The sequence below is a fragment of the Solanum verrucosum genome, unplaced genomic scaffold, assembly GCF_900185275.1.
Source record: "Solanum verrucosum unplaced genomic scaffold, falcon-dt-bn FXZP01000183.1, whole genome shotgun sequence".
In the NCBI taxonomy this organism is placed as follows: domain Eukaryota; kingdom Viridiplantae; phylum Streptophyta; class Magnoliopsida; order Solanales; family Solanaceae; genus Solanum; species Solanum verrucosum.
This window is the reverse complement of record NW_026020430.1, coordinates 1,339,163-1,364,793: the sequence shown is the minus strand read 5'-3', so window position 1 is coordinate 1,364,793 and position 25,631 is coordinate 1,339,163. Positions and strand designations below refer to the sequence as shown.

The 25,631-nt window shown below is 32.1% G+C and overlaps 4 protein-coding genes across 4 annotated transcripts; 2 read left to right on the top strand and 2 right to left on the bottom strand.

Annotated features, from left to right (window-relative positions):
- The first annotated feature begins 3,784 nt into the window (after nucleotides 1-3,784).
- On the top strand, nucleotides 3,785-4,805 carry LOC125807455 (probable CCR4-associated factor 1 homolog 9). The gene has a single exon (XM_049487175.1). It carries the CDS (start codon nucleotides 3,845-3,847, stop codon nucleotides 4,646-4,648), a length of 804 nt encoding a protein of 267 aa, XP_049343132.1. The 5' UTR covers nucleotides 3,785-3,844; the 3' UTR covers nucleotides 4,649-4,805.
- Nucleotides 4,806-9,835: 5,030 nt separating this feature from the next.
- Nucleotides 9,836-11,390, top strand: LOC125807667 (uncharacterized). The gene is made up of 2 exons (XM_049487403.1): nucleotides 9,836-10,282; nucleotides 11,190-11,390. The coding sequence occupies exons 1-2, from the start codon at nucleotides 9,836-9,838 to the stop codon at nucleotides 11,388-11,390; spliced, it is 648 nt and encodes a 215-aa protein (XP_049343360.1).
- Nucleotides 11,391-11,817: 427 nt separating this feature from the next.
- On the bottom strand, nucleotides 11,818-15,487 carry LOC125807665 (transcription factor E2FB-like). Its single transcript, XM_049487401.1, has 14 exons — nucleotides 15,431-15,487; nucleotides 14,401-14,584; nucleotides 14,106-14,165; nucleotides 13,815-13,900; nucleotides 13,643-13,731; nucleotides 13,471-13,525; nucleotides 13,291-13,343; nucleotides 13,151-13,204; nucleotides 13,015-13,060; nucleotides 12,847-12,912; nucleotides 12,636-12,712; nucleotides 12,261-12,483; nucleotides 12,035-12,099; nucleotides 11,818-11,979 (listed from the first exon to the last, which is right to left on the bottom strand). Exons 1-14 carry the CDS (start codon nucleotides 15,485-15,487, stop codon nucleotides 11,832-11,834), a joined length of 1,263 nt encoding a protein of 420 aa, XP_049343358.1. The 3' UTR covers nucleotides 11,818-11,831.
- An 88-nt stretch (nucleotides 15,488-15,575) lies between these two features.
- Nucleotides 15,576-21,479, bottom strand: LOC125807480 (transcription factor E2FB-like). The gene is made up of 14 exons (XM_049487202.1): nucleotides 21,160-21,479; nucleotides 18,307-18,490; nucleotides 18,015-18,074; nucleotides 17,727-17,812; nucleotides 17,558-17,646; nucleotides 17,386-17,440; nucleotides 17,209-17,261; nucleotides 17,075-17,125; nucleotides 16,897-16,945; nucleotides 16,728-16,793; nucleotides 16,517-16,593; nucleotides 16,131-16,353; nucleotides 15,882-15,945; nucleotides 15,576-15,792 (listed from the first exon to the last, which is right to left on the bottom strand). Exons 1-14 carry the CDS (start codon nucleotides 21,301-21,303, stop codon nucleotides 15,662-15,664), a joined length of 1,332 nt encoding a protein of 443 aa, XP_049343159.1. The 5' UTR covers nucleotides 21,304-21,479; the 3' UTR covers nucleotides 15,576-15,661.
- Between the last annotated feature and the right edge of the window lie 4,152 nt (nucleotides 21,480-25,631).

The following is a 25,631-nucleotide window of genomic DNA, read 5'->3' as shown; positions in this document are numbered from 1 at the left end:
TCTTTTACTTTAATACCACTATAGTATTGGATTTCTATTTGTGATTAAAAAAAAAACTTAAACTCGTAATATGCTTCTAATCCACATATTTTTGAATTATATTATTTATTAAAATTCTGTCTATCAACATTGGATATTAAGCCAGATATATTCTGAATAAATAACATCAAATTGGAATAAAATACGCACTTTAATTTTTTCCTTGAAGTTTCTGAAATTATTGATACATGATTTGAAAAGCATGTTTATTGGGACCCCCAATACCCTCCATTGAACCTATACAAAAATGTAAATGGATAATTATATTATTATAGATATATATAAATGTCACACAATATAACCTATAGATTTTACTCGGTCTTTACACTACAGGAGTGTACATGGTTGACCAAAATTCAGTCTCAAGAGACTAGTCAAGTCAACATCTAAAATAAAAGTAGGGTCAAATGAGGAAGCTAATAATATAGTGTACTACTTAAATAACACCAACTAATTTAAGATTTTAAAAAATATTTTGATGCATTTAATATTTTTTTTATTTATGATCACAAAAATTAAAAATTATTTTTATTTTTTAAAATTTCATGTTTATAATCGAATAGCGGAAGAAGTATAGAATATTTGTTAGTGTAGCACCACTACTTTAATTAATTTCTACTAATATAATAATCAAAGAGATGCCACAGAACGAGTCTTCTAAGAAGGCCACAGCATCAATATATATATTGACTGGCACGAAAATGCTGAATGCCCCCTCCTTTATCACGTTTTCAATTAATAAGATTTTATAAAATTAAATCAATGATTAAACCCCCACTATCTTATTATTTACATATTATAATATTGACATTCGTAAAAATTAAAAATGAGAAAGAAATCTCCACAAATTGCTTATAATTACTTTTTGATTGCTTTTGACGGTACGTTTTGTTTAAATGAAGAAAAAAGCTAATTAATATTCAACAAATTTATATCTTTCTTTAGGGTAGATATCACTACAAAAAAATGTCTTGTTTTTTTTTATTAATATTGCTTATCGAATTATGTACTTAAGAATAAATATAAAATAATAAATTATTTTTTGATATTTAAAATTAAACAAGTTCATCTTATTTTAATTTGTCAATCATGTGATGATTAATTTAGTTATTTACACGTGCACCGCCATGCAGGTGTCACAATTCTGAAACTAGCAAAATCCACAGATTCACAAACACCAAAATAGAAGAAAAAAACAGAATTAGTTCATTTGCTTAGCTCACTTCCAGTCTGTACAGCAAAAAACCATTTCCCTATTTTCTGAAAAAACCATTCCAACTTTGTGTTCATATTCAATGTATTTTTCTGTTAACATTTTGTCAAATAATATATTTTTAATGTGTTAATAGTTGGATGATAAAAAAAAAGTGTAAAATTGATTGATTTTTATGCAAAGATGACGTAATTTTTGGTCACTTAATATAAAGCTGACATTTTTTCTTGTTTTTTCTATATACAAGAAAAAAAAACTTAATTCGGGAGTTATTAAATGCTTTACTCACTTTATTTATTTTAAGTGCGTAATATTTTTTCTTCTCAATTTTACACTTTGAGTGATACCCTTAAAGTAATATGTAAGATTTCTCTCTATATGATTATCATATTATATATCAATTTAGCGCAAAAAAAAATGTGGGTATCAATTTGACTTGTGAAAATTTAAAAATTAAGAACAAGAATTTAATGCGGTTCAATATTATTGTTCAATCACAAAGCAAAGTGACAAAATGGTTAGAAGTGAAAACATCAATTTCATTGGTTTTAAAATTGTGAAGATGATGGTGACGAAATATAATATATTTCGAATAATTCATGAGGAAAATATTACTCTATTTTGTATGTGAACTAGAGCAATGTCAATTACAAGGTTTGAGCTACTTGGCTATCTAGTATTCCTTCCGTTTAATTGTACTTATCCTTTGTTAATTTGACACTCTTTTTAAAAAGACTATCTATTAGAAATTTATTTTATTTAGATATTCTTATGAATTATATTTTTGAAGATCCAAATAAGATTACTACTCCCTCTGTCCACTTTTATTTGTCATGTTGCGCTTTTCAAAAGTCAATTTGACTAATTTTTAAAATTAAATTAAATTACGTTAATTCGATATTCTTTTTAAAAAAAATTAGATATTCAAAAACTATACGAAAAGTACTATAAATTGCAATTTTTTGCATATCAATATGATGAAAATATACATCGTAAAATGTTGGTCAAAGTTCTTATTGTTTAACTCTAAACAAGGAAACTATGACAATTAATTGTGGACGGAGGGAGTATTATGTTGGGGATTGTTGGATGGTAGAGTGGGAAATAAATGAAAAGTGGAGGAAAAGTAAAAAAGTTACTCTTTCCATTTCTATTTAGTTGTCACTATTTTAGGTTTTACGTCCCTTAAGAAACTAGATAAATTTACCATTTCACAAAATATATATATCTTAAAGTCAAGTTTTCAATAAATGAATTTGAATTAATTTACTTTGATTAACTAATTTAACCAATAAACATAAATTAATTACTTAGTTTTTCTATGTTAACAAATTTATACTTTCAAGGTTAATAAGGGTAAAATATAAAGAATAGTGTCGTCTATGCATTGATTTTGTGAAATGATAAATACTTCCGCTGTCCAACAATAATTGTTCATTATTGATTTTGCACACTTCTTAAGAAACTATAAATAAAAGGGTTATTTACTATATCACCATTTGAATATACTCCATCTGTCCACTTTAATTGTTATATTACGCTTTTCGAAAGTCAATTTGATTCATTTTCAAAGTTAAATTAGATTACATTATTCGATATTTTAAACAAAAAAAATAGATATTTACAAATATACGAAAAGTACTATAAATTTCATCTTTTTTTCATACTAATATGATGAGAGAATACATTGTAAAATGTTAGGGACAAAGAGTAATAGGGAAATAACTATAATTAATGATTAGTATAAATTAGGAACTAAATGTAAAATTATCCATTAATTTTATAAAGTGGACAAGTATTATTGATCATCCCAAAATAGTATAGTGAATAACTATTGTTGATCGGAAGTATTAAAGATTATATATTTGTAATAAGGAGGACGGAACTTAGGGAATACTGCACAGTTCACAACTTGGAATAAGCAATTCTCACACATTAATGAGAGAAAATTTTAAGTATTTAAATATAGAAGCATTTCTTCATGTTATTAAAGAGGTAAGAAGAAGACTTAGACAACACACTAAATTCAGCCATTTCAAATTGTTTTATTTTGAGATTAAATTAAAATGGAGGAATTAATTAATCTTTCTTTATTCGTCAAAATGCAAAGTAATAGTATGAACCAGAGAGATTATTAATGAGAATATATTTAAGTGTATAAAGAAAAAACATAAAAGCGAAGTTAGCAAAATAGACTTCATAATAATACCATAATTAAATACATTATGGATAATCACTCTAGTTTGTTTATGAGTCAAATGAAACAACTCAAACGCGTTGAACGTGGACAAAAAAAACTTCCGCTATTTCTGTGTACCCAATACCCATTATACCATTCCATTCATTCTCTTTCCTTTCTCCTTCCTTTTCACTCTGCAAAACCACTCAACTTCCCCCACTTGCTTGCCTCTATCCATTTATTTATTACTTCTCCACCTCTTCTCCCTCATCAAAAGCAACAAATTCTCTCATCTTTCTATATAACCAATCCCTTCTTCCCCTCACACTCACCAACAAGCAATTCAAAATCTTCTTTCATACCCACAATTCCTTTTCAGTTTTTACCATTACCCTTTTCAGGATTTATCATCAATGGCTATTAAAATTCGAGAAGTATGGGCTCATAATCTCGACTCGGAATTTGAACTCATTTCTACTGTCATTGATAACTACCCTTACATATCTATGGATACTGAGTTTCCTGGTGTTGTTTTCAAGCCCAAGATTTCTTACAATCGCCGCCAAAATTCCCCATCGGATCAGTATAAGCTCTTGAAGTCTAACGTTGATGTGTTGAATCTCATTCAGCTTGGTTTAACTTTATCTGACGCTGACGGTAACCTCCCTGATTTGGGATCTGACGGCGGTTACATATGGCAGTTCAATTTCTCCGATTTCGATGTGGCGCGTGATCTCTACGCTCCGGACTCCATCGAGCTACTCCGCCGACAGGGGATCGACTTTGAAATGAACCGGGAATGCGGGATCGACTCCGCCCGGTTTACTGAACTGATGATGTCGTCCGGTTTGGTGTGTAATGAATCGGTGAGTTGGGTTACGTTTCACAGCGCGTATGATTTTGGGTACCTTGTGAAGATACTCACGCGCCGGGAACTTCCCGGTGGTTTAGAGGAGTTTATGGAAGTTGTGAGGGTGTTTTTCGGAAATAAAGTTTATGATATGAAGCATTTGATGAGATTCTGTAATAGTCTTTATGGTGGTTTAGACCGGCTTGCGAAGACTTTGTCTGTAGACCGGGCGGTCGGGAAATGTCACCAGGCCGGTTCAGATAGCTTGCTGACATGGCATGCGTTTCAGAAAATGAGGGATATTTATTTTGTGAATGACGGGGCAGAAAGACATGCTGGCGTCTTGTATGGATTAGAAGTTAATTAATTACTTTATTAGGAGAACAGAAAAATGAGTAATTGTCTCATTTTTTGTTAGTAAATAAAAGCTATTAAATTTATTCTTTTATGCTGAAAATATTGTTTTTCGTGACTTTAATTTTAATAGCTAATGGAAGTAGAAGTACACATAATATTCAAACTAATTATAAACTCACAAATTCTGAATTCTAATTTTTAAGTTATTTTTTGGTCCAAAATAGTTGTTCCAAACAAACTTTGTGACATAGGTACAATTCTTCAGTATTGAAAACACTTTTAAATAGTGAATTATTAGTTTAATCTTTAAAATTATTGACAGTCTCAAAAACACTCATTTGTAACATAAGTAAAATACACTCCTAAATTCGTGTTTTCCAATACTTCTCTCACTAGCTATTGTTCTACCAAAGTCTTCACTTCCTAACTAAAGCTGAATCACGCTGCAAGATTGAATCAGCAAAATAAAATAAATAGACTTATTTACTAATTCAAACACAAATCACCTAAAAGATTTGACAATTCTTAGTGAAGCCTCAGAAGTGTTGACTGCTCCATATAACACGGAATAATAATAATATCCAATTCAAAATGAATAGTCGATCATGGGAGGCTCCAAGTTTTTATTTCCGTGACTGTCGACCTTTATTTCCTTAATTTTCATGCAATGTAAACTTAAACTAGCGTATCATAGATTTAATTAAAATTTTATAAAAAATAAAAATTTTAAGTTTGTTGGAAAATATAGTTTTTAAAAGTTTAAGTTGTATTTAAACTTGCATTTTTACTTGCAAAAATTAAAAAATTTACGAGTGAAACTTGAAAAAAATTTAGAGATAGATTTTCAACAATTGACCAAATTTATGAACAAACAATAATTTAATTTTGGGAAAAGGGTCAAAAATATCCCTCAACTTTGGTTTATTGTTTGACTTTGCCCTTGCCATTAAACTAAAGTTAATTTTACCCCTACTGTTACTGATTTCACCATATATACCCCTCATTTGACAGAAAGCCCCAAATTGACTCAAATTAACCCGAGTTCTTAAAAACGACCCATTCTCCATTTTAAACCCAATGCCCCAACCCGTATAGCCCATTCTCTCAAATTAACCTGAATCCTCCATTGAAGCCCTGCCAACTAGTTCAAACAATCATCAATCTCTTCTCTTCGTCCCCCAAATCCTCTCTCCAATCCTACCTTCCTCACCTCACTCCTCCTATTATCCACTCCTACCCAAATCATCACTCTCTTCTCTTCACCTCTTAAGAAATTGACCAATAGAAAACATAAATGTTGTGCATAATTCTTTCAAGTTTCTATAGCACAGTTATGTCATCTTGAGATGTCGAAAACAAATTTCACTATAAGGTTTTTAGGAATAAAGCATGAAGTAATTGAAGCACTTCCAATACTTGAATTGCTACTATAACAACGTTTATACATCCATCAGCACCCTGAAAGTGAACCAATACGACCACATTATGAAAGAGTCAATCCAAAATTTAAAGTAAGTTGCTTCATAGCATCTATTTTTGACAATGAAAGTTGACTTAAAATAGACAAAATGAATTAAAACATATATAATTGGAATTGAATACATGGATCAATTTTCATACAATATTAACTATAAAAACTTCTATTTCTTCTTTTCTCACGTCTAGATCTTGACAAGGATGAAGCTATTTATACATATTTTGAGAGAGACCTTTCGGAGAACGAAAGTGGCAGCGAGAAACGCTCGATTTTGCTGAACGGAGAGCTTTCTCATTCGACGGCGAGTGATATCCAACGCCAACCTGTACGACGACGAAGAATGTCGGAGTCGAAGTGAGGTGAGGAAGGTAGGATTGGAGAGAGGATTTGGGGGACGAAAAGAATAGATTGGTGATTGTTTGAACTAGTTGACAGGGCTTCAATGGAGGATTTGGGTTAATTTGAGAGAATGGGTAAAAGGGGACGGGTTATACGGGTCGGGCATTGGGTTTAAAATGGGGAATGGGTTGTTTTTAAGAATTCGGGTTAATTTGAGTCGATTTGGGGATTTCCGTCAAATGAGGGGTATATATGGTGAAATTAGTAACGGTAGGGGTAAAATTAACTTTAGTTTAACGGCAAGGGCAAAGTCAACTAATAAACTTAAGTTGAGGGGTATTTTTGATCCTTTTCCCTTTTTCTTTTTTTTAAAAATAATTTACTCTCAAAATTTATGACCCAAAAAAGTTAAGAGGATAGATGGAGATTAAAAAAAAGGAAAAATTACATAAATCCCACATTTTAGTTTACTTATTACCATTATCCCCTATAAGTTTTACAAATCTCTAAAATCCCTCATTTTCGCACATTAGATTAGTGTATCAGCGCTTATATTATTGTAACTCACGCATCATATTAATGTATCAGCGCTTATATTATTGTATCTCGCGCATCAGATTGATGTATCATTGCTTATATTATTGTATCTCACGCATCAAATTAATGTATCATCGCTTATATTATTGTATCCGTTTGAGAGATTCCTCTAATTATAAACTTTTAAGGAATAAATTGTAAATTTTGCCTTAAAAGTATGTGATTTCTGTAATTTGCCCTAAAAAAAACTGGTACATGAAAGTCCTGTGGTAAGCTACAAGCAAATCTGTTTTTTTTTTTTTTTTTATCAAATGAGTTGGCACCTATTTAATGTTTTAAATTATACACAATATATATCCCATTTTAATTTAATGAATTAAACATTTCACATGTCTGATATCACTGAATAATTTGTTTAGTGATTGTTAAGCTTTGTAGGATTGGTCTTGGAGTTGAAAAATGATATGATAATTTATAACACTCTTAATGAATATATAATATGTTCTTATGCATTGTTTAAACGTTTTTATATTCTATGTTTGAAACATAAAAATATTATCTTTTAGTTACGTATCCTTAATATTAGGAAGTTAAAAAAGAAGAGAGAAAAATAGATTTGACAAGATGAACGGATAGGAGGGAAAAAAAAAAGGAAAAGAGTTACAGATAAAAAGATTAAAGAAAAAAAAATGGACAAAAAGCACAGAAGACGCACAAAGGAATAACCATGTTTTTTTTATAAAAAAAATATGCACAAAAAATCATATCATTTTTTCTTGATTAATGTTCTTTCTTTATTTTTTTTAAAAGAAAAATAAATGCACTTATATAGATTATACAAAAATTAAGTACTTTAATAGATCAACTAAAAACTCTTACCACCAAAAGATGTAATGCAATTGATGAGACTGTTTTTTTTTTAATCAGAAATCTCAGATTTGTGGCACGAATTTTGATATACTTAAACTCCAATGTGGATACCGACTCCAAGTGGAAAATCAAAGAAAACTAAAAACTCTAATGAAAATTTTACGGATAGATTCCTAAGTAACATAGTAAATTTAGTACTATTTTGGTCCATATTATCCATTTTGAGTAATTATATTAATCATAAAAATACCATCTAAGCTACTATATTTATATCTCTTAAACATCTCATTTGATTAATTAATATACTAATTAATTATATATGAGAAAAAAATTAATTCAAATGATCAGAAAGACTAATATTCGTAGATAGGCTAGCTACATATATAAATCAATCCAATTATATATATGTAGTTCTAGTCAAACATGGACCTAGTTAATTAGAGCTAGCTAGCTAGTTGTCTGTATTAGCTATTAGATATAAGAAAAGTAATATAAAGCATTCAACTAATGTTTTATATCTCCAACCACTTATCCACGCTAAAATGTTATACTAGACCACGTTAATAATTTCTTTAATTATTACATTGTATACGCTATACTACTAGGTCACTAAATTGAAAATAGGATCTAGGTGAGTCGTCAGCACCAAACATATCAGTGTAATTCCACAAATATGATATGAAGAGAATGTTATATACATAAGTTTTATTTCTATTTTTAAAAAATAAAGAAGTTATTTTTTCGATTTTATCAATCATTTTAGTCGGTTCTTCTTAAACATGTTGAGAAAGAGAAAGTATTGACTCCAAAAACTTTTCATATTGATGTAAAATACTTCTAAAAATCATATTCAAAACAAATTAACACTGTACAAATTTTATTAGCAGGACTTTCTTTGTGGTATTTAAAGACTTACTTTAATATTTACAATTGTTCACCATTTATAATACTTACGTTTAACAGTCTAACTAGAAAACAATAAAATGTTTGAGGTAATGATCAGTACCCTCCGTCACCTACATTCACGCTTAATTAATGGGAATTGACTACGAATTAGTCGCTAAATAAGATTTAATTTTTTAATTCATCTCTAATTCATAAATTTAAATGTCAATAATCTATAATAATGCATCGTTAAATAGAAATTTTACGATTAGAAAAGTCATAGTACTATATATGCCCTTAATTTCTCTAGTATTGTAATTAGCTAGCATTAGTTTGAAAAAGTGGATTGTCATAATATCAGAAGGCTTATAATTTAAAAGGATTGAAGACTTTCGTTTCATTTGCCTCTCTTAAAAGTGATTAAATTAATTTGTAGTACTCCCCCTGTTCCAATTATGCATCATATATTTTTTTCTATATAAAAAAATATGACATTTTTATATTTGGTAATTCTATAATTTTAATAGTACTTCATGTCATGTTTGAGTATGAAATTTCATGTTCAATCAAAGTAAGTAAAGTAATACGGATATCTATGATGGTTGTGCATGTTTTGGATCTAGTTGTTGTGCCCTTTTCAGTTGATCAGCCGATGTCAATGAAGTTTGTGGATGTAATCATATCAGCACTAACACATCGTATCTCGTATTTGGACGAGAGTAGTACTAGCACTACAACAAAAGAGACATTTAGTGGCAATAAATTTTCTTTTTATATTTCCGCAAAAACATGATGTAGCGACAATTTAGCTAATGTCATTGGTTAAAGTCTTTAACGACATTTATATAGAGTACTAGTTATAAATACTCATATTTATTACTATCGCTAAATATAATATAGAAACAATTATTATTCTTTATTTGTTGTGCGTAGAAAAGTATACAAGGTAGCAATACACAGTATTTATTTCATTTATGTAAGAGTTGGTGTATATAGTACTATAAATGAATTTGTAAGTAGTAAGTGCCCTTTAATTAGTTTGAATTCAAAAGAAATGTAACAAGCTGAGTAGTCTTCTAATTAGTAAAAATGAAGTACTTTCCCTTGTGGAAACGCTTCTCATTCCTGAGAAAGAATAAGAAGAAAAAGTTTAGTAGCAAATATGATCAATCTTTACTAGATAACATGTTTGGTCCATTCCCAGAAAGTGGTGTACTTTGTTGTCCAGATGAGGCATTGGAGATGGCAAAACAAGCATTGGCAACAAGGAGGCTATCGTTCGAAGAAAACGAGTCGTGTTCTGTTCTATCTATGGTTGGTTTCCCTTTCAAAGATTGTCTACTCTTAGCTGTGGAAACTGAGAATCCTAAAATGGATTTCTTACATTCAATGGAGCAAATGACTAAAGCTTATGGTGGCCAAAGGGGAGATATGGTGGATTGGGAATTTATGGAGGAGTTGCTTACTTGGTTCTTGAAGATTAATAACATGAAGAATCAACATTTCATTGTAGCTGCATTTATCGACTTGTGCTTGGTATAACCTTCAATTCTCTCCTCCTCTTCTTCCTTCCTGTGTGATTATCTCGTCTATAAGCTTGAATTGTTAGAACATACTTATAATTACTTATTAATGTTTTTAACATGTCTTCATGTATGAGAGGTTGGGGTTAAGCACGTAGAATTTTTTTTTTATAACAAGTACTGGTAGTGAGATTTGAATTTAGAAACTATATTTTGTTCATCTAAAAAGATTAGAAAAAGCAAATCAAACTTTAATTTACTTACTTATGTTAACAATTATGAATTATATTGACCTTTTGCAGCAAAAGGATTGATTTATTTATTTAATTTCCTACATCTACATAATGATAGTAATATATACTATCAGCATAAATTAATTTAACCATTGTTTTTCAGATTATATGTCGAAATAGTTATCTTTCATTATTGGGATAAGGGTCCGAAAATATTCCAACTTTGGTCGGATTTGCTGTTGCGATACTAAACTTTCATAAGGACCTATTACCTCCCTAGACTATTTAATACTGTATGTTTTACCCCCTGAACTATTTAATAGTGTATTTTAAAGGTATATATGTGCCCACGTGGACACATTATTATTTATAATTTTACATTATTTTTTATGTCCACGTGAGCAAATATATATGTTTAAAATACGGTATTAAATAGTCTAGGGAGGTAATAGGTTCTCATGAAAGTTTAGTATCGCAACAGCAAATCCGACCAAAGTTGGATATTTTTCAGACACTTATCCCTTCATTATTAGTATGTAACTTAGCATGTTAGTGCTATAGTAGTTTATTTTATTAATGGAAAAAGGATAAATATATCCCAAACTATCATAAATATCCTCTATTATACTTTTGAGTTGTGTATACCCTTATCGTCAAACTATTTTTCATCTTTTTTTTTTGGATCAGGGAGGTCAGGTGCAAGATGTGGAACCACTTGCTATTGAAGTACCTGAGGAAAATGTGGAGCCACATATTAACGAAGTACATGATGAAATGGTGAATGTTTTGGAGGAATTAGATGCTGAGTACTGTGGTGGGGCCTCTAATTCTTCTTTGCCAAATAAAGGAGAGCATTTTAAAGAAGACTACTCATGCAAAATTATGTAGTAGTAGTTGTTGTTTGTGGAAAATTCGAATAGAAGCTAGTTATTGGTTGAATACATAAAAGTTATCCGAATTTTTTGTTTACATACACTTAAAAGTAGTGGTTCGACCTATTAAATATATGTAGTTGTATTTTAGCAGTACAGTAATTCTTGAATTGACATCCAGCTAACTACACATCCACGAAATAAATAAATTCCATGAAAGGTTGAACAAATTTTACTACTTTACTTGTAAAGCACAAGAAGACACCATTTATTGGAATGAGAATTACAAGTATCAGCTTCAGATTCAACTACACTGTGAAATTCAAGTACAATGGTATATACTAACTGTACAATGTAGAACTACTATTTGCTGATGGAGAATTTATCATTTTGAACATCAAGCTCGAATACTGCAACGAAAACCAAGCCTGAGCATCCACAGAAATGCCAAGAAATATTACTCAGCTTCAGTAGTATTTGCAGAAGTTCGTTCAGTGGTACTGGATGGGGGAGTTTGGGCATGTGGAGTACTAGCATCTGCAATTGAATAATCCTCATAAATTGAGTCCAACGCGTCACGAGCAGCTAACTTTGAGTCATGGATTCTATCTTCATCGGTAGCAAGAAGCAAAGAAAAACGGAACAGGACTAGTAGGATACCCCTCTGTCCACAAGTCAGTGTTACTAATATCGGCATCTGACAAAAACAAGTAATCTTCTTGATTCTGCAGGGCCGAAGAAAAAATAAGTAACTGAAAAAAACAAACTGCATTGGATGTTTCTACGAAATGCACTATGTTGAATTAGTCTCTTTTTCCTCATTCTTTGCTTCGAAAAACACTCAATAATTATTCAGTTTCTTGAAGGCTTGAAAATAAGAACTTACATCAAAATTGGGAACAATCTTCATAATTCCACTCACAGGGTCCTGGGAAGTACCAGCATCTGGACACTCTCTTTGATTTTCTTGTTCCTCTATCCCGACACCAACTCCTCCGCCATCATCAACAGACAATGCTGCAGTTTCATTCTCAATGAAACCTGATGTTGAAGGCATGGTTGATTGTTCCTCAACAAGATTTATCTCTTCGAACTTTTCCTCAAATTTACTAAATAAAAAATTACAAAAAAAGAACCTCTTAAATCCACTAAGTTTATCTTGCCCTTATAAAATGCAATGCTATTAAACACTCCATCCTCTCTAGCAACATATTAATCTTTTCAGTTTCATAGGTAGTTGAAGAAAGAAGTAAATAAGTACCTGATTAGGTAAACATCAATTGGTCCCATGGTGTTGTGAATCACTATACTGGATCTCCTTTGTGGATAAACAACAACCTATTAGAAACAAAGAAGACATGCTAAGACACATAGAACTGTTACTTAAATTTTGCTGAGATACCAGTTGAAGAACTGGTAGACTTGTTACAATAATAAAGAAAAGGATTTTGTACTAAAGAGAAAGCAGTTGCCTCGTTAGGATCTGGAACTTCTAAACTGGTGCCGTGTGGAAATCTAATAGCTATCAGTGTGTCATTCTGATGAGAGCAATAAATTGAAATCAGAGCATTAGTCATTTGATGAAAATTGCATTACAAAGAAATCAAAGGAAAAAACAAAAGCATCTGTTTCAAAATTACCTGAAGACAAGGTAAGCTCTTTATATCATCTTCAGTTACAAAGAGGAGATCAGTTGTCAAGAATACGAAGGAAAAGTGAGCCGATAGATCCATTAGCAACAAACAACTTAGTTTATCATTAAGCCAAAGAATGTGGTACCTTTCATTATTTTCATCTTCACTCAGAACCCTCAACCTTTCTTGCTTTTCTCTGAGACAAGCCAATTTAACACAGTATCAGCATAATATTGAAGCAAGGAAATATTGAATATTTTATCAGAGGCATCAGAAAATAACCTTATCTGTTCATCTAATTTACTTCCTTCAATCGTCAAATTTTCTACTTCTGCCTGTAAAGGTAGCACAAACCAATTATTGAAACCCTTTTTTGCTCAGGCTACTTGACAGATTATGACAGGGCCAATTGACAATTAACAAAATAAGAAAAAAGACAGGCAACGAGATAGTTCTTCAAACCTGTAAACTTGTAACAGTCTCATCAACTTCCCCTGGTCTTGAGACATCTAACCCCCTATGTAATAAGAGAACTGAGTCGTAACTTTTGTTTATCGAATGATCTTGAACGATATGAAACTTAAATGATAAACAACTTCAATGTAAAATCTTTATTGGATAAGCATTTCCATACTTCCATTGTATCATGTTTAGGGATTTCTTTTCTAGCAGACAAACGCCTTCCAGGACATTTGTGACGTCATATAAACGCCTTTTCTCCACCTGTTAAAAAGAGGAGATCTGTAGTAAGCTGATAGAATTACATCATACCGGCTTATGTAGTATCTACTGCATAGTGAAGATACCTCTAATGTATCAGCTTCCTTATTCAGATCTAGAACTCCATCTTCTGCATGTTTGATCAGGTTAATGAACTTCTTTGTTAAGGAACCTGAATGAGAATCAAGAGAGGAAGTCATAGTTACTAATTTTGGTATATATTTACCCAGTACAACAAGTAATTCAAGAAAAATGTCTTATAACATACAATTGCACAAACACAGAAATGCAACCTCTACCTATATTCATACCCCAAGGACAGACAAAGACTAAAAGACACAAATTAGTAACCGAAAGTCATAAAGATTTTAAGTTACCTAAGGAGTTGTCATAGCGGCAAGGACCAACTGGAGTAACATTATCGCCTGAAGGGGACCCTGTAATTTGAAATATTTAAGAAGTTATCTCTTCTGTAATTTCAACGTGTTCTATAAAATGGTGGGTGCCTCAGAGAAAATGAAAAACAACAATAAGATAGGGTGACACAACAAAGATTACAGTTATCCAAGCCGCTAATTTGTCAAATTGAGTAAGATAAAATGATGAATCTTATATTGATGATATGAGATGCATAAACTAATGCTGACAAAACTTCTTATAGGATATCCTTACCTGAACTTGAGGTTGCTTGAGCAACAGATCTGGCCTTTGATGTCTTTGGTGCTTTCTGTGACTTTCCAGCTTTCCCTGAGATCAGTGTCTGCATTGGACTACTCACATCGGCATTTCCAGAACCTGCAATCTGTGCACCAACTCCTTGTTTGTAATTTGATGTTTCACTCTTCTGTTTCAGTGGCTAATCAAGACAATTGAATATCCCCAAGTTCTTATCAGCAATAAATTTTAAAATCTTTACCAAGAATATGAAGATAAGTAGATACTATAAACTACTCAACTAGATTGATCAGCATTTAAATAAACAAAGTCATGTCGTATCACCAAAAGATCTAACGATGATTTTGTAGATAGAACATAATAAACACTTGATCTTAGCAGCATGCTAAGTCCACATTAGTGGGATAAGGAAATTATGGACTCCTTATATGGAGAGTTGGGCTGATCAATGAGTCATCAATCTCATTGATTGCTTCAGAAGTTCACTGAAACTTTATGCAGTTTGGCATATGACTGGTTAATGGTAGAGTAGACCACATTCGACATGAAAATACTGGCTTAGTCCTGTGCAGTATGGTTAGCCACCTATGACACGACTTGACTTCAGCCTAACAGACTGTTTCCGCCTCTCTAGGCAGACATCTCAGGACTAGTATACCGAATCTCAATATAGTGGCAAACGTGTTTCACCAGAAGCAACCAGTTGATAATCTCACAGTGAGAAGGACTAGAGGTCCTCTTTAAAAACTACAAGCAGGGAAGAGGGAGATGAATAATGTAATAAAACATTGCAGCTCATTAGTTAGTATGTGAATGGACGATTTGTACTGAATTTAAGTGGGTCAAACAAGCCACCACTACAACAGCAGTGTACTAGATCAAATTTTCTTTACATCACTATCAGATTTCAAAGCTAAGCCATAGAGAGCAAGACATTAGACAATACACAGTGAAATTTTGATAGTAGTTCTAACTGCCAACTTATTCTGATTATTGCCACTACAAGTACAATGATATATTTACTAACTGTACAATGAAGCTCATTTCCTTGGGGCATCGAACTGCCAACTTCCTGACAGAGCATTTCGGAAAAAGCTCCCGGAAGCACTTGTTCTTACGTTTAGGTCATTCAAGGGGCAATACAGAGTATAAATTAATACAGATTTGCGGAGGGAGAATTTATCATTTTGAACACCAAGCTCGAGCACTACTCTGAAAACCAAGCCTGAGCATCCACAGAAATGCCAGGAAATATTACTCAGCTTCCAGTAGTATTCGCAGAAGGTACTTCAGTGGTACTAGAAGGGGGAGTTTGGGCACGTGGAGTACTAACATCCGCAATTGAATAATCCTCATTAATTGAATCCAACGCGTTCCAGTCAAGAGCAGCTAACTTTGAGTCATGGATTCGATATTCAAGGGATAACATTCGTTGATAGCAAGAAATAAAAAATAACGGAACGGAACTAGTAGGATACACTCTGTCCACATGTCAGTGATACTAACATCGGCATCTGACAACAGCCAGTAATCTGCTTCATTCTGTAGGGCCGAAGAAAAAATAAGTAACTGAAAAACCAAACTGCATTGGAAGTTTCTATGAAATACTCTACCTACTTATTTAAGATAAAATGCACTATGTTGAATTAGTCTCTTTTTCCTCATTTTTTGCTTTGAAAAATACTCTAATTATTCAATTTTATGAAGACTTGAAAATAAGAACTTACATCAACATCTGGAACAATCTTCACAATTCCACTCACAAAGTCCTGGGAAGTGCCAGCTTCTGGACACTCTCTTTGATTTTCTTGCTCCTCCATCCCAACATCAACTCCTCCACCATCATCAACAGGCAATGTTACAGTTTCATTCTCAATGAAACCTGATGTTGGAGGCATGGTTGATGGTTCCTCAACAGTATTTATCTCTTCGAACTTTTCCTCGAATTTACTAAACAAAGAATTAGACAAAGATTGTTTAAACACTCCATCCTTAAATCGATTAAGTTTATCTTGCCCTTAAAAAATGCAAAGCTATTAAATACTCCATCCCTCTAGCTACATATTAATCTTTTCAATTTCATAGGTAGTTGAAGTAAGAAGTAAATAAGTACCTGACAAGGTAAACATCAATTGGCCCCATGGTGCTGCGAAACACTATTTTATATCTCCTTTGTGGATAATCAATAGCCTATTGGAAACAAGGAAGACATGCTAAGACACATAGAACTGCTACTTAAATTTTGCTGAGATACCAGTTAAAGAATTGGTAGACTTGTTACAACAACAAAGAAAAGGTAATTGTCCTAAAGACAAAGCAGTTACCTCATCAGGATCTGGGACTTCTAAACTGGTGCCATGTGGAGCTTTAATAGCTATCAGTGTGTCATTCTGATGAGAGCAATAAATTGAAATCAGAGCATTAGTCATTTGATGAAAACTGCATTACAAAGAAATGAAAGGAAAAAAACAAATGCATATGTTTTAAAATTACCTGAAGACAAGGTAAGCTCTTTATATCATCTTCAGTTACAAAAAGCCATCTTATAAAAAGAAAATTTAGAAGAGATCAGTTGTCAAGAATACGAAGGAAAAGTGAGCAGATTAATCGTTTTAACAACAAAATGTGACACAAATAACATGGTTCATGATTAAGCCAAAGAATGTGGTACCTTTTATTATTTTCATCTCCACTCAGGTCCCTCAATCTTTCTTCCATTTTTCTGAGACAAGCGAATTTAACACAGTCAGCATAATGTTGAGGCAAAGAAATCTTGAATATTGTTCAGAGGCATCAGAAGACAACCTTATCTGTTCATCTAATCTACTTTCCTCTATCGTCAAATTTTCAACTCCTGCCTGTAAAAAAAGCACAAACCAATTATTGAAACACTTTTGCTTAGGCTACTTGGCAGATTATGACAGGGCCAATTGGCAGTTAACAAAATAAGAAAAAAGACAAGCATTGAGATAGTTCTTCAACCTGTAAACTTGTAACACTCTCATCAACTTCCCCCGGTCTTAAGACATCTAACCCCCTATGTAATAAGAGAACTGAGTCGTAACTTTTGTTTATTGAATGATCTTGAATAATGTGGAACGTAAATGATAAACAACTTCAATGTAAAATATTTATTGGATAAGCATTTCCATACTTCCATTGGATCATGTTTTTTAGTTTCTTTTCTATCAGACCAATGCCTTCCAGGACATTTGTAATGTCATATATACGCCTTTTCTGCACCTGTTAAAAGGAGGAGATCTGTAAGTTGATAGAATTTTATCATACAGGCTTATGTAGTATCTACTGCGAAGTGAAGATACCTCTAATGTATCAGCAGCCTTGTTCAAATCTAGGATGCCATCTTTTGCATGTTTGAGCAGGTTAATGAACTTCTTTGTTAAGAGACCTGTTTGAGAATCAAGAGAGGAAGTCATAGTTACTAATTCTGCTATATATACTCTCTACAAGAAGTAATTCAAGAAAAATGTCTAATAGCATACAAATGCACAAGCTCAGAAATGCAACCTCCACCTATGTTCATACCCCAATAGACAGGAAGATTAAAAAACACAAATTTGTAACCGGAAGTCATAAAAGTTTTAATTTACCTAAGGAGTTGTCATAGCGGCAAGGACCAACTGGAGTAACATTATTGCCTGAAGGGGATCCTGTAATTTGAAATATTTAAGAAGTTATCTCTTCTGTAATTCTAGGTGTTTTATAAAATAGTGGGTGCCTCAGAGAAAATGGAAAACAACGATAAAATGGGGTGACACAACATAGATTATATTATCTAAACCGCTAATCTGTCAAATTGAATAAGATAAAATGGGAATCTTACATTGATGATATGAGATGCATAAACAAATTCTGACAAAAATTCATGTAGGATATCCTTACCTAAACTTGAGGTTGCTTGAGCAGCAGCTCTGGCCTTTGATGTCCTAGGTGCTTTCTGTGAGTTTCCAGCTTTCCCTGAAATTGGTGTCTGCATTGGACTACTCCCATTGAAACTTCCAGAACCTGCCACCTGTGCACCAACTCCCTGTTCGTAGTTTGCTGTTCCACTCTTTCGTTTCAGTGGCTAATCAAGACAATTGAGTATCCCCAAGTTATTATCAGCAATGAATTTAAAATCATTAACAAGAATTGTGTCTGAAGTGAAGTTGATAAGTCAATACTATAAACTACTCAACTAAATTGATCATCATTTAAAAAAAACAAAGTAATGTCGTATCACTAAAAACTCTAATGAGGATTATGTAAATAGAACATAATAAAGACTTAATATCAACAGTATGTTAAGTCCCACATCAGAGAGATAAGGGAATTATGTACTCCTTATATCGACTTGGGCAGATCAATCCCATTGATTGTTTCAAAAGTTCACTGAAACTTTATGCAGTTGCGTATTTGACCGGTTAGTGGGAGTAGACCACATTCGACTTGAAAATAGTGGCTTAGTCCTTTGCAGAATTTATTGCCACATACGACACGATTTGACTTCAGCCTAACAGACACTGTTTTTGCTTCTCTAGGCATGAGACACAGCTAAGGACTAGTATACTGAATCTCCATGTAGTGGCAAACGTGCTTCACCAGAAGCAACCAGTTGCTAATCTCACAGTAAGGAGGACTAGAAAATTGCAGCTCATTAGTTAATATGGCTTTATTTCCTCTAATGCTTCCTCTATTTTCTTTCTCAATTTGTGATGCACACAAGAACTGCATGCATCTGCCACTACTACACAAGCTGAGTCATAAGACCAATCAATATTATAAATCTAATCATCCAATTTTACCCTCAATCTTATAAGGAATTACTTCAATAACAGAATAAACCTGTATCCAATAGCAGCATTAAAAGATCCATAACAGTAAAACCCCACAATCTCAAGGCCTTGTAATATGCTACTAATGTAAAGGTTCCTCAAAACTGCTACTTTTTCTTGTCATTTTCTCTCTTTTGGCTATTAATGCTAAACCTACCTTATCTAGGTCCTTCATTTGTGGATATTGGTCCGAAGGGATAGCACTTAGGCCATACTAGTATTACAACATGATGTTAAGAATATTTCACAGGACCACTGCAATTGCAGTGTATTTATATAACAAAAGAAAATTAAGATAGAAAGATAAAAGACAAAACTGATGCAGCTGTTATTCTTGTGACATAGAATTTACTATAGACTATAGCAACTTCTTTCGACTCTAAAACATCAGGCAAGAGTTTATTTGCAGCAAATTATAGCCATCCGTGAAGTCTAGATTGATTCATTGGAGCACAATGCAAAGGGAAGAATTACAAATCCTTCTTAATGTGTACTAAGCATTTAACAAGCTTCTACATTTCAAAATCTCACAGCCCTCTTCCATTATGATTCAGATCTTGAACAACCTAAGCAAATAACCTAGTCCCCTCTACTTTCCCCTTCTTAATTATGAAGATATAATCTCCTTTTCAGTTGAAAGATGAATACTGCTGCATGTTTTCTTTCATAATTTCACAATATCAAGAAGTAAAGGTGGCACAAAATTTAGGAAACATAATAGCAATCTGGGTAGGTAAGTAGCAGAAAATACAATTTTGGCCAGTCAATTATGCGCACGTTCGAAAGATGAAGGTACAGAAAATGAGAATTTGCAGAAGGATGTGTAGGCATAGGAGGTGAGATAGGGGATTAGGAACAAAGTTCTACAGGAGAAGGTGGTTATGCCCTCTGTGGTGGACAAGATGAGGGAAGCGAGACTGAGATGGTCCGGGCATGTGAAAAGGAGTTGTACGAATGTACTAGTAAGGAAGTGCGAGAGGTTGGCTATAACAGGCTTTAGGAGAGGTAGAAGAAGGCCAAAAACAGAACCAAAGGAGGTGATTAGACAAGACGTGGCTCATCTTCAGCTTACTGAGAACATAACATCGTATAGGAAGGTTTGGAGGTCGAGGATTAGGGTAGAAAGATAACAGGTAGCTGAGTGTTGTCGTCCTTCTATGTGGGAGAGGCTAGTCTCCTTTTCTCATCTTTTCATTATTTTAGTAGTATTAGATAATATTCGCATCATATTTCATTCTTCAATTTTTACTACTTCATGTTGCTTCATTTGCTTTGTTCATCTTTCTATTATATCTTACAATCTTGCTTTGATTAAACTTCTTTTGAGCCTAGGGTCTACCAAAAATCAATTCTCTACCCAAAAATGTAGGGGTAAGGTTTGCATACATCCTACGTTCTCAAACCCCACTTGTGAGATTGCACTAGTATGTTGTTGTTATAGTAGTACCCAAAAATACAACTTTTTAAATCGATTTCAAAATAGTATCTCCAACTTATGGAAATTAAGACATTCATAAGACCAGAAGATCAAATAATCCTGAAATCAAAGGGCACAAAGTTCAGAACTTCACAACTAAATTAATAAAGACTAAATGCTAAATCAAGAAGGATAGCATGCTAGAAATGTAAGTTCTCTTAGAGCAAGAGAAAGAACTTCCACCAAATTCCCCTATTACAGATGTATACAATAGTGAAAATTTCCACACTAGTACAACCAAAATTCAAGCCAAACCCAATTAGAGACCTAAACAACACAACCACATAGTTCGTCATCGAAATTTCAACTCAATACAGCTCTCTTTCGCTATTGAAAAATTATACAGCAGATTAGATGTTCCAAGAATTTGTTCAATTCACTCAAATTACAAAATTCTGCATCACAAAAAGACCCATAGTAGAGTGGAAAAATCAGAACACTCACAGTAGACTTTACAACGATCCCTTCAGGCTCTTGAGAAGAAGGTTGAAGTGGGTCAGTAGATAACCGATGGTAATCACCTAACGGCGGTTTACTTGACGTAAATGGGAGCTGACGCTTCGAAGGCTGTTGTTGATTAGGCTGCATGATCTTACTAAACTTCTTTCCCAGCACACCCAGCTGAGAAAATTCCCAATTTTTTCTTAATTTCAATTGAAGAAGAAGAGGGAAAACGAAATTCAAGAATCAATTGAATTGGAAACCCATTTTGGCTAAAATTCTTGGGTTTTGAGGGGTTTCTTCAGAGGAAAAGGGGAAGAAGATGAGATATGAGTTCAGCGGGGAGAGAGAGAAAGGGGAGAAAACGAGGGAAAGGAAAGGAAGAAAGAAACAAAAAGGTTCGGATATGTATATGGAGGGAAGCACAAGTACTTACATGGTAATTTAAAGAAGAATTAATTATGAAATTTAAACACAACTCAACTCATCATTAGTCTTAAAAAGTTGGAAAATTATTTGATGATTTTGTGATTAAACTCCCAAAATAGTACTAAGCTTTTGGGTCGTCCGGACCCATATCTGGCTACGCTCAATAAGAATCCAAAATAGCATAAATAAGTTTGTGTTCCGCTTCCAAAGTCAGTAACAAGATAAATACAGAGGTTAAACGAGTTGGGGTCATGCGGAGCCGGCCTCCCTGTCGTCCCCCTTGCCCGCACAATCCATAACTAATGGTAACAAGATTGAGAGTGGAAAAGTTATACTCTCCCTTTGTTACTTTTTAGTTGTCATAATTTCTTTTTTTGACAGTTAAACAATATAAATTTTGATTAATATTTTAAAATATTTTTTTTACCATATTGATATGAAAAAATTTCAACTTTTCATATAGTTTTTGAATATCTATTTTTATTTTAAAATGTCAAATTAATGTAATCTAATTTAGCTTTGAAAGTTAGTTAAATTGACTTTCAAAAAGCGTAATGTGACAACTAAAAATGAACGGAGGGAGTAGTATTGTTTTTGTAAACAACAACAACATATCTAGTATAATCCCATAAAAGTGTGGTCCGAAGAGGGTAAAATGTATGTCGACCTTATTAATCATTAGAGGTAGAGAGGTTGTTTCCAATAAACACTCACCTTAAGGAAAATAGAGATCGAACAAAGTAGTATAGAGAAAAGAGATATGAAAATGGAGAAAGTCGTGTCTAAACACTATAGATAACCTAGTAAATTATCCTAAACAATAGTTATAATAAGATTAAATTTAAGGAATAGAACTGTAAAAAAAATGATAGATAATTAATAACCAAACTCCAAGGACAAGAGACTATACGAGTAATACCACGACTAATAATATGACTAATAGTATAGAAGAACAGGTGAAACAAGGCTCAACTATCTAAAGAATCTTATGTGCTAATATGTATCCTCCATAACTTCCTATTCAAAGATCATGTCCACGGTAAGCTCATGTCCTATCTAACCATCTCTCTCTAATTCTTCTTCGACCTGCCTCTACCTTTCTTTAAATCATCCATGCATCTCTTTTGCATATTCCCAAACATCTCAACCTCGTTTACCGCATTTTGTCATCTATCGAGATTACTCTTACCTTATCATGAATATCCTCATTCCTAATCTTATCTCTTCTAATATGTCACACATCAATCTCAACATCCTCATCTCTTATATTTATAAACAAGGGCATAGGATATGCTAAATGGAGTTGTGTTAATGGTGATTAACATGCTATTTTAGGATGACTTATGTAAGTTTAAACATGATAACTAATTAAAATCTAATTTTTCAATTTATTATATTTTATCTAAACAAAAAAAAAAGTTAAATCTTTCATAGAGTCAATGTATATAAAAAAGAAGAAGAAATTAAATGGGGAATTGGCGCCTAAGAGAGAACACCGTTGAAGTGGGGTTACTATTTGGCGCGTAGAAGCTCCACATTGCACCTAACTCCAATACAGCCCAAAACACTAACCAACACTTGCTAGTAACACGACAAAAAAACTATTTTTTTTTGTCTATAAATGGGCTGGACATGTTAATAAACTAGCCCATCTGAACTATTACATCATTTCAAATAATCAAATCAAAATATATAACTAATTTATAATGTATCCCCATTGAACCATTTTTCATACTCCCTCCGTTCTTTTTTAATTGTAAATAGTTTTTTTTTTTAGAGTCAAACAATTTGAATTTTGACTAATATTTTTAGATGTATTTTTATATCATATATATGAAAAAAGTTGCAATGTGTAGTACTTTTGTATAGTTTTTAAATATCTAAATTTTTGGTTTAAAATATTGAATTAATGTAATCTAATTTAGTTTTGAAAATTAATCAAATTGATTCTGAAAAGGCGCAACATGACAACTAAAAAAGAACAGAAAAAGTATAATATATGTATATCAACTAAAAAAAGTAAGAAATGAATTTGACGGGCTATTTGTGTAAAGATTCCTCAGCTCAATAGTCATCTTTTGGATTGCTAATCAAGCTTTAGTTTTTTTTTTTCAATGTTTCATCATTTCTAATGCAGAAATAAAATCTGAATGCTAAAGTATAGAAAAACTCCATGAATTTTTATAAAAAATCGAACATTTAGGTGTATTGAATGTCGCAATTCAAATTCCATGAAAAAACTAAAATTTGAATTGTGACAGTTCAAAGCACCATGATATGAAAAATGAGTAGAGTTTGCATTTTAAATGTTATACATAAAATATACTCCATAAATTTTATTTATTTGATTGAACAAAGAGTTCAAGAAAAGGAAAACTTCTGATACGCGAGCTAAATATATAACAATAAAATATATTGAAATTACTCTTAGAATATTATGATTTTCAACCATGTTACGTCAATTGAAGGCTGAAATAAACTTGTTAAAACCAAAGTGTCTATAATCTATATATATTTATATATATAAAAAATAAAAAAATAGTGTTATTCTTTTTAGCCGAAAAAAGAAAGAATTCATATAAAATAAAATAGAACGAAAGGATATTATATTTGTGATAAATGGAAAAATATTTGTAATGATGATTAAACGTTCCAAAATGAACTTCATATCCTAAGAATATCAATACAAATTATTTGCTATGATGAAATTCATGCAATTGTCAATTGGGATATTCACTATTTTTTTTCTGTAACATAGTTTTGGAAGTCAAATACTTAATTAATGCCAGAAATTCTTGTTGAATCGCAGCTGGAAACTTGATGTTTACATTTTTAATCTACAGAGTTTCCCAATTATTCGTTTTATACTTGTGTTCCATTTGTATGTCATAAGGAAATTTCGAATTATCATTTTACTAAGAATATATGCTAGCTTTAGTCTAAAGTAGGTAAAACTCACTACTTTTACTAAGAATATATGCTTTAGTCCAATGTCACATATCTCCTTTTCTTTTCATTAATTTATACCACTAGACAGAATATCTAACAATTTTTTATTAATAGTAATAAATTAAAAATCTTAACTTGAATAAGTATAAGCAAAAGGGACTAGTTAAACTTTACCTTAATATTTTCTAAAAGTTATCTGCAGTAAATGAGGTGAAAATGAATTAATTAGAGGACTTGCCAATAGCTAGAAAAAGTAATCTTAATCAGTGCAAAAGGCACAACATAGTATTTATAAAGGAGCTTTATATATAAGTCTCTATATTCACTAATCACTACCATGCATGATAATATAATTATCGCTATATTTTATATATAATAAATATGAGTATTTATAACTAACATTATAAATAAGTGTTGTTAAAGACTTTAGTAATTCCAGATGCAAATTGTAATGACATTAAATATCTCTATCAATTGTCCCTAAAAAATTGTTGTCGCTAACTATCTATTTTGTTGGAGTACTAATTGCACCATCAAACGTTGCGATGGACAACAAGTACAAAGCCTCTCATCCTTACTTAGATATATATATCTTTGGTTCGAGTTTTTAGAAAGAAATTGTCCAATAGGGAGGGTTTTAATTCAAAATGAAACTTTTCACTCGTAGTGCGAATTCAATTCAATCAGATGTTAAACCATATCAACCGCCATATGAAAAATCAATATGTAATACAATTTTGAGTCATATCTTCTTTTCTTTTTTTATCAAACACATGAGAGTGATATCTATTTGGAAATAGTCTCATTGCTTTTAATAAATTGCCAGGTTATTGACATCGGTGACTTTTACTTTAAAGTTTAACCTTATAAAAATAAAAAATAAAAAAGACATCATTAAGATAAGGCTCCCTTCAATTCCTGGCAGATAAATCGTTTTTTTATGTGAAAGTTAGATGCTATAGTAGTAGTTGTTGATAATGGTAACTAAAGCCAACCTCCACTACTCTCTTGTGTGGACCAAAAGTTCAATTAATTCAGCAGGCCAAACACTATACTGTATATGTACAATAATTTATTTCTTTACGTATACATAAAGA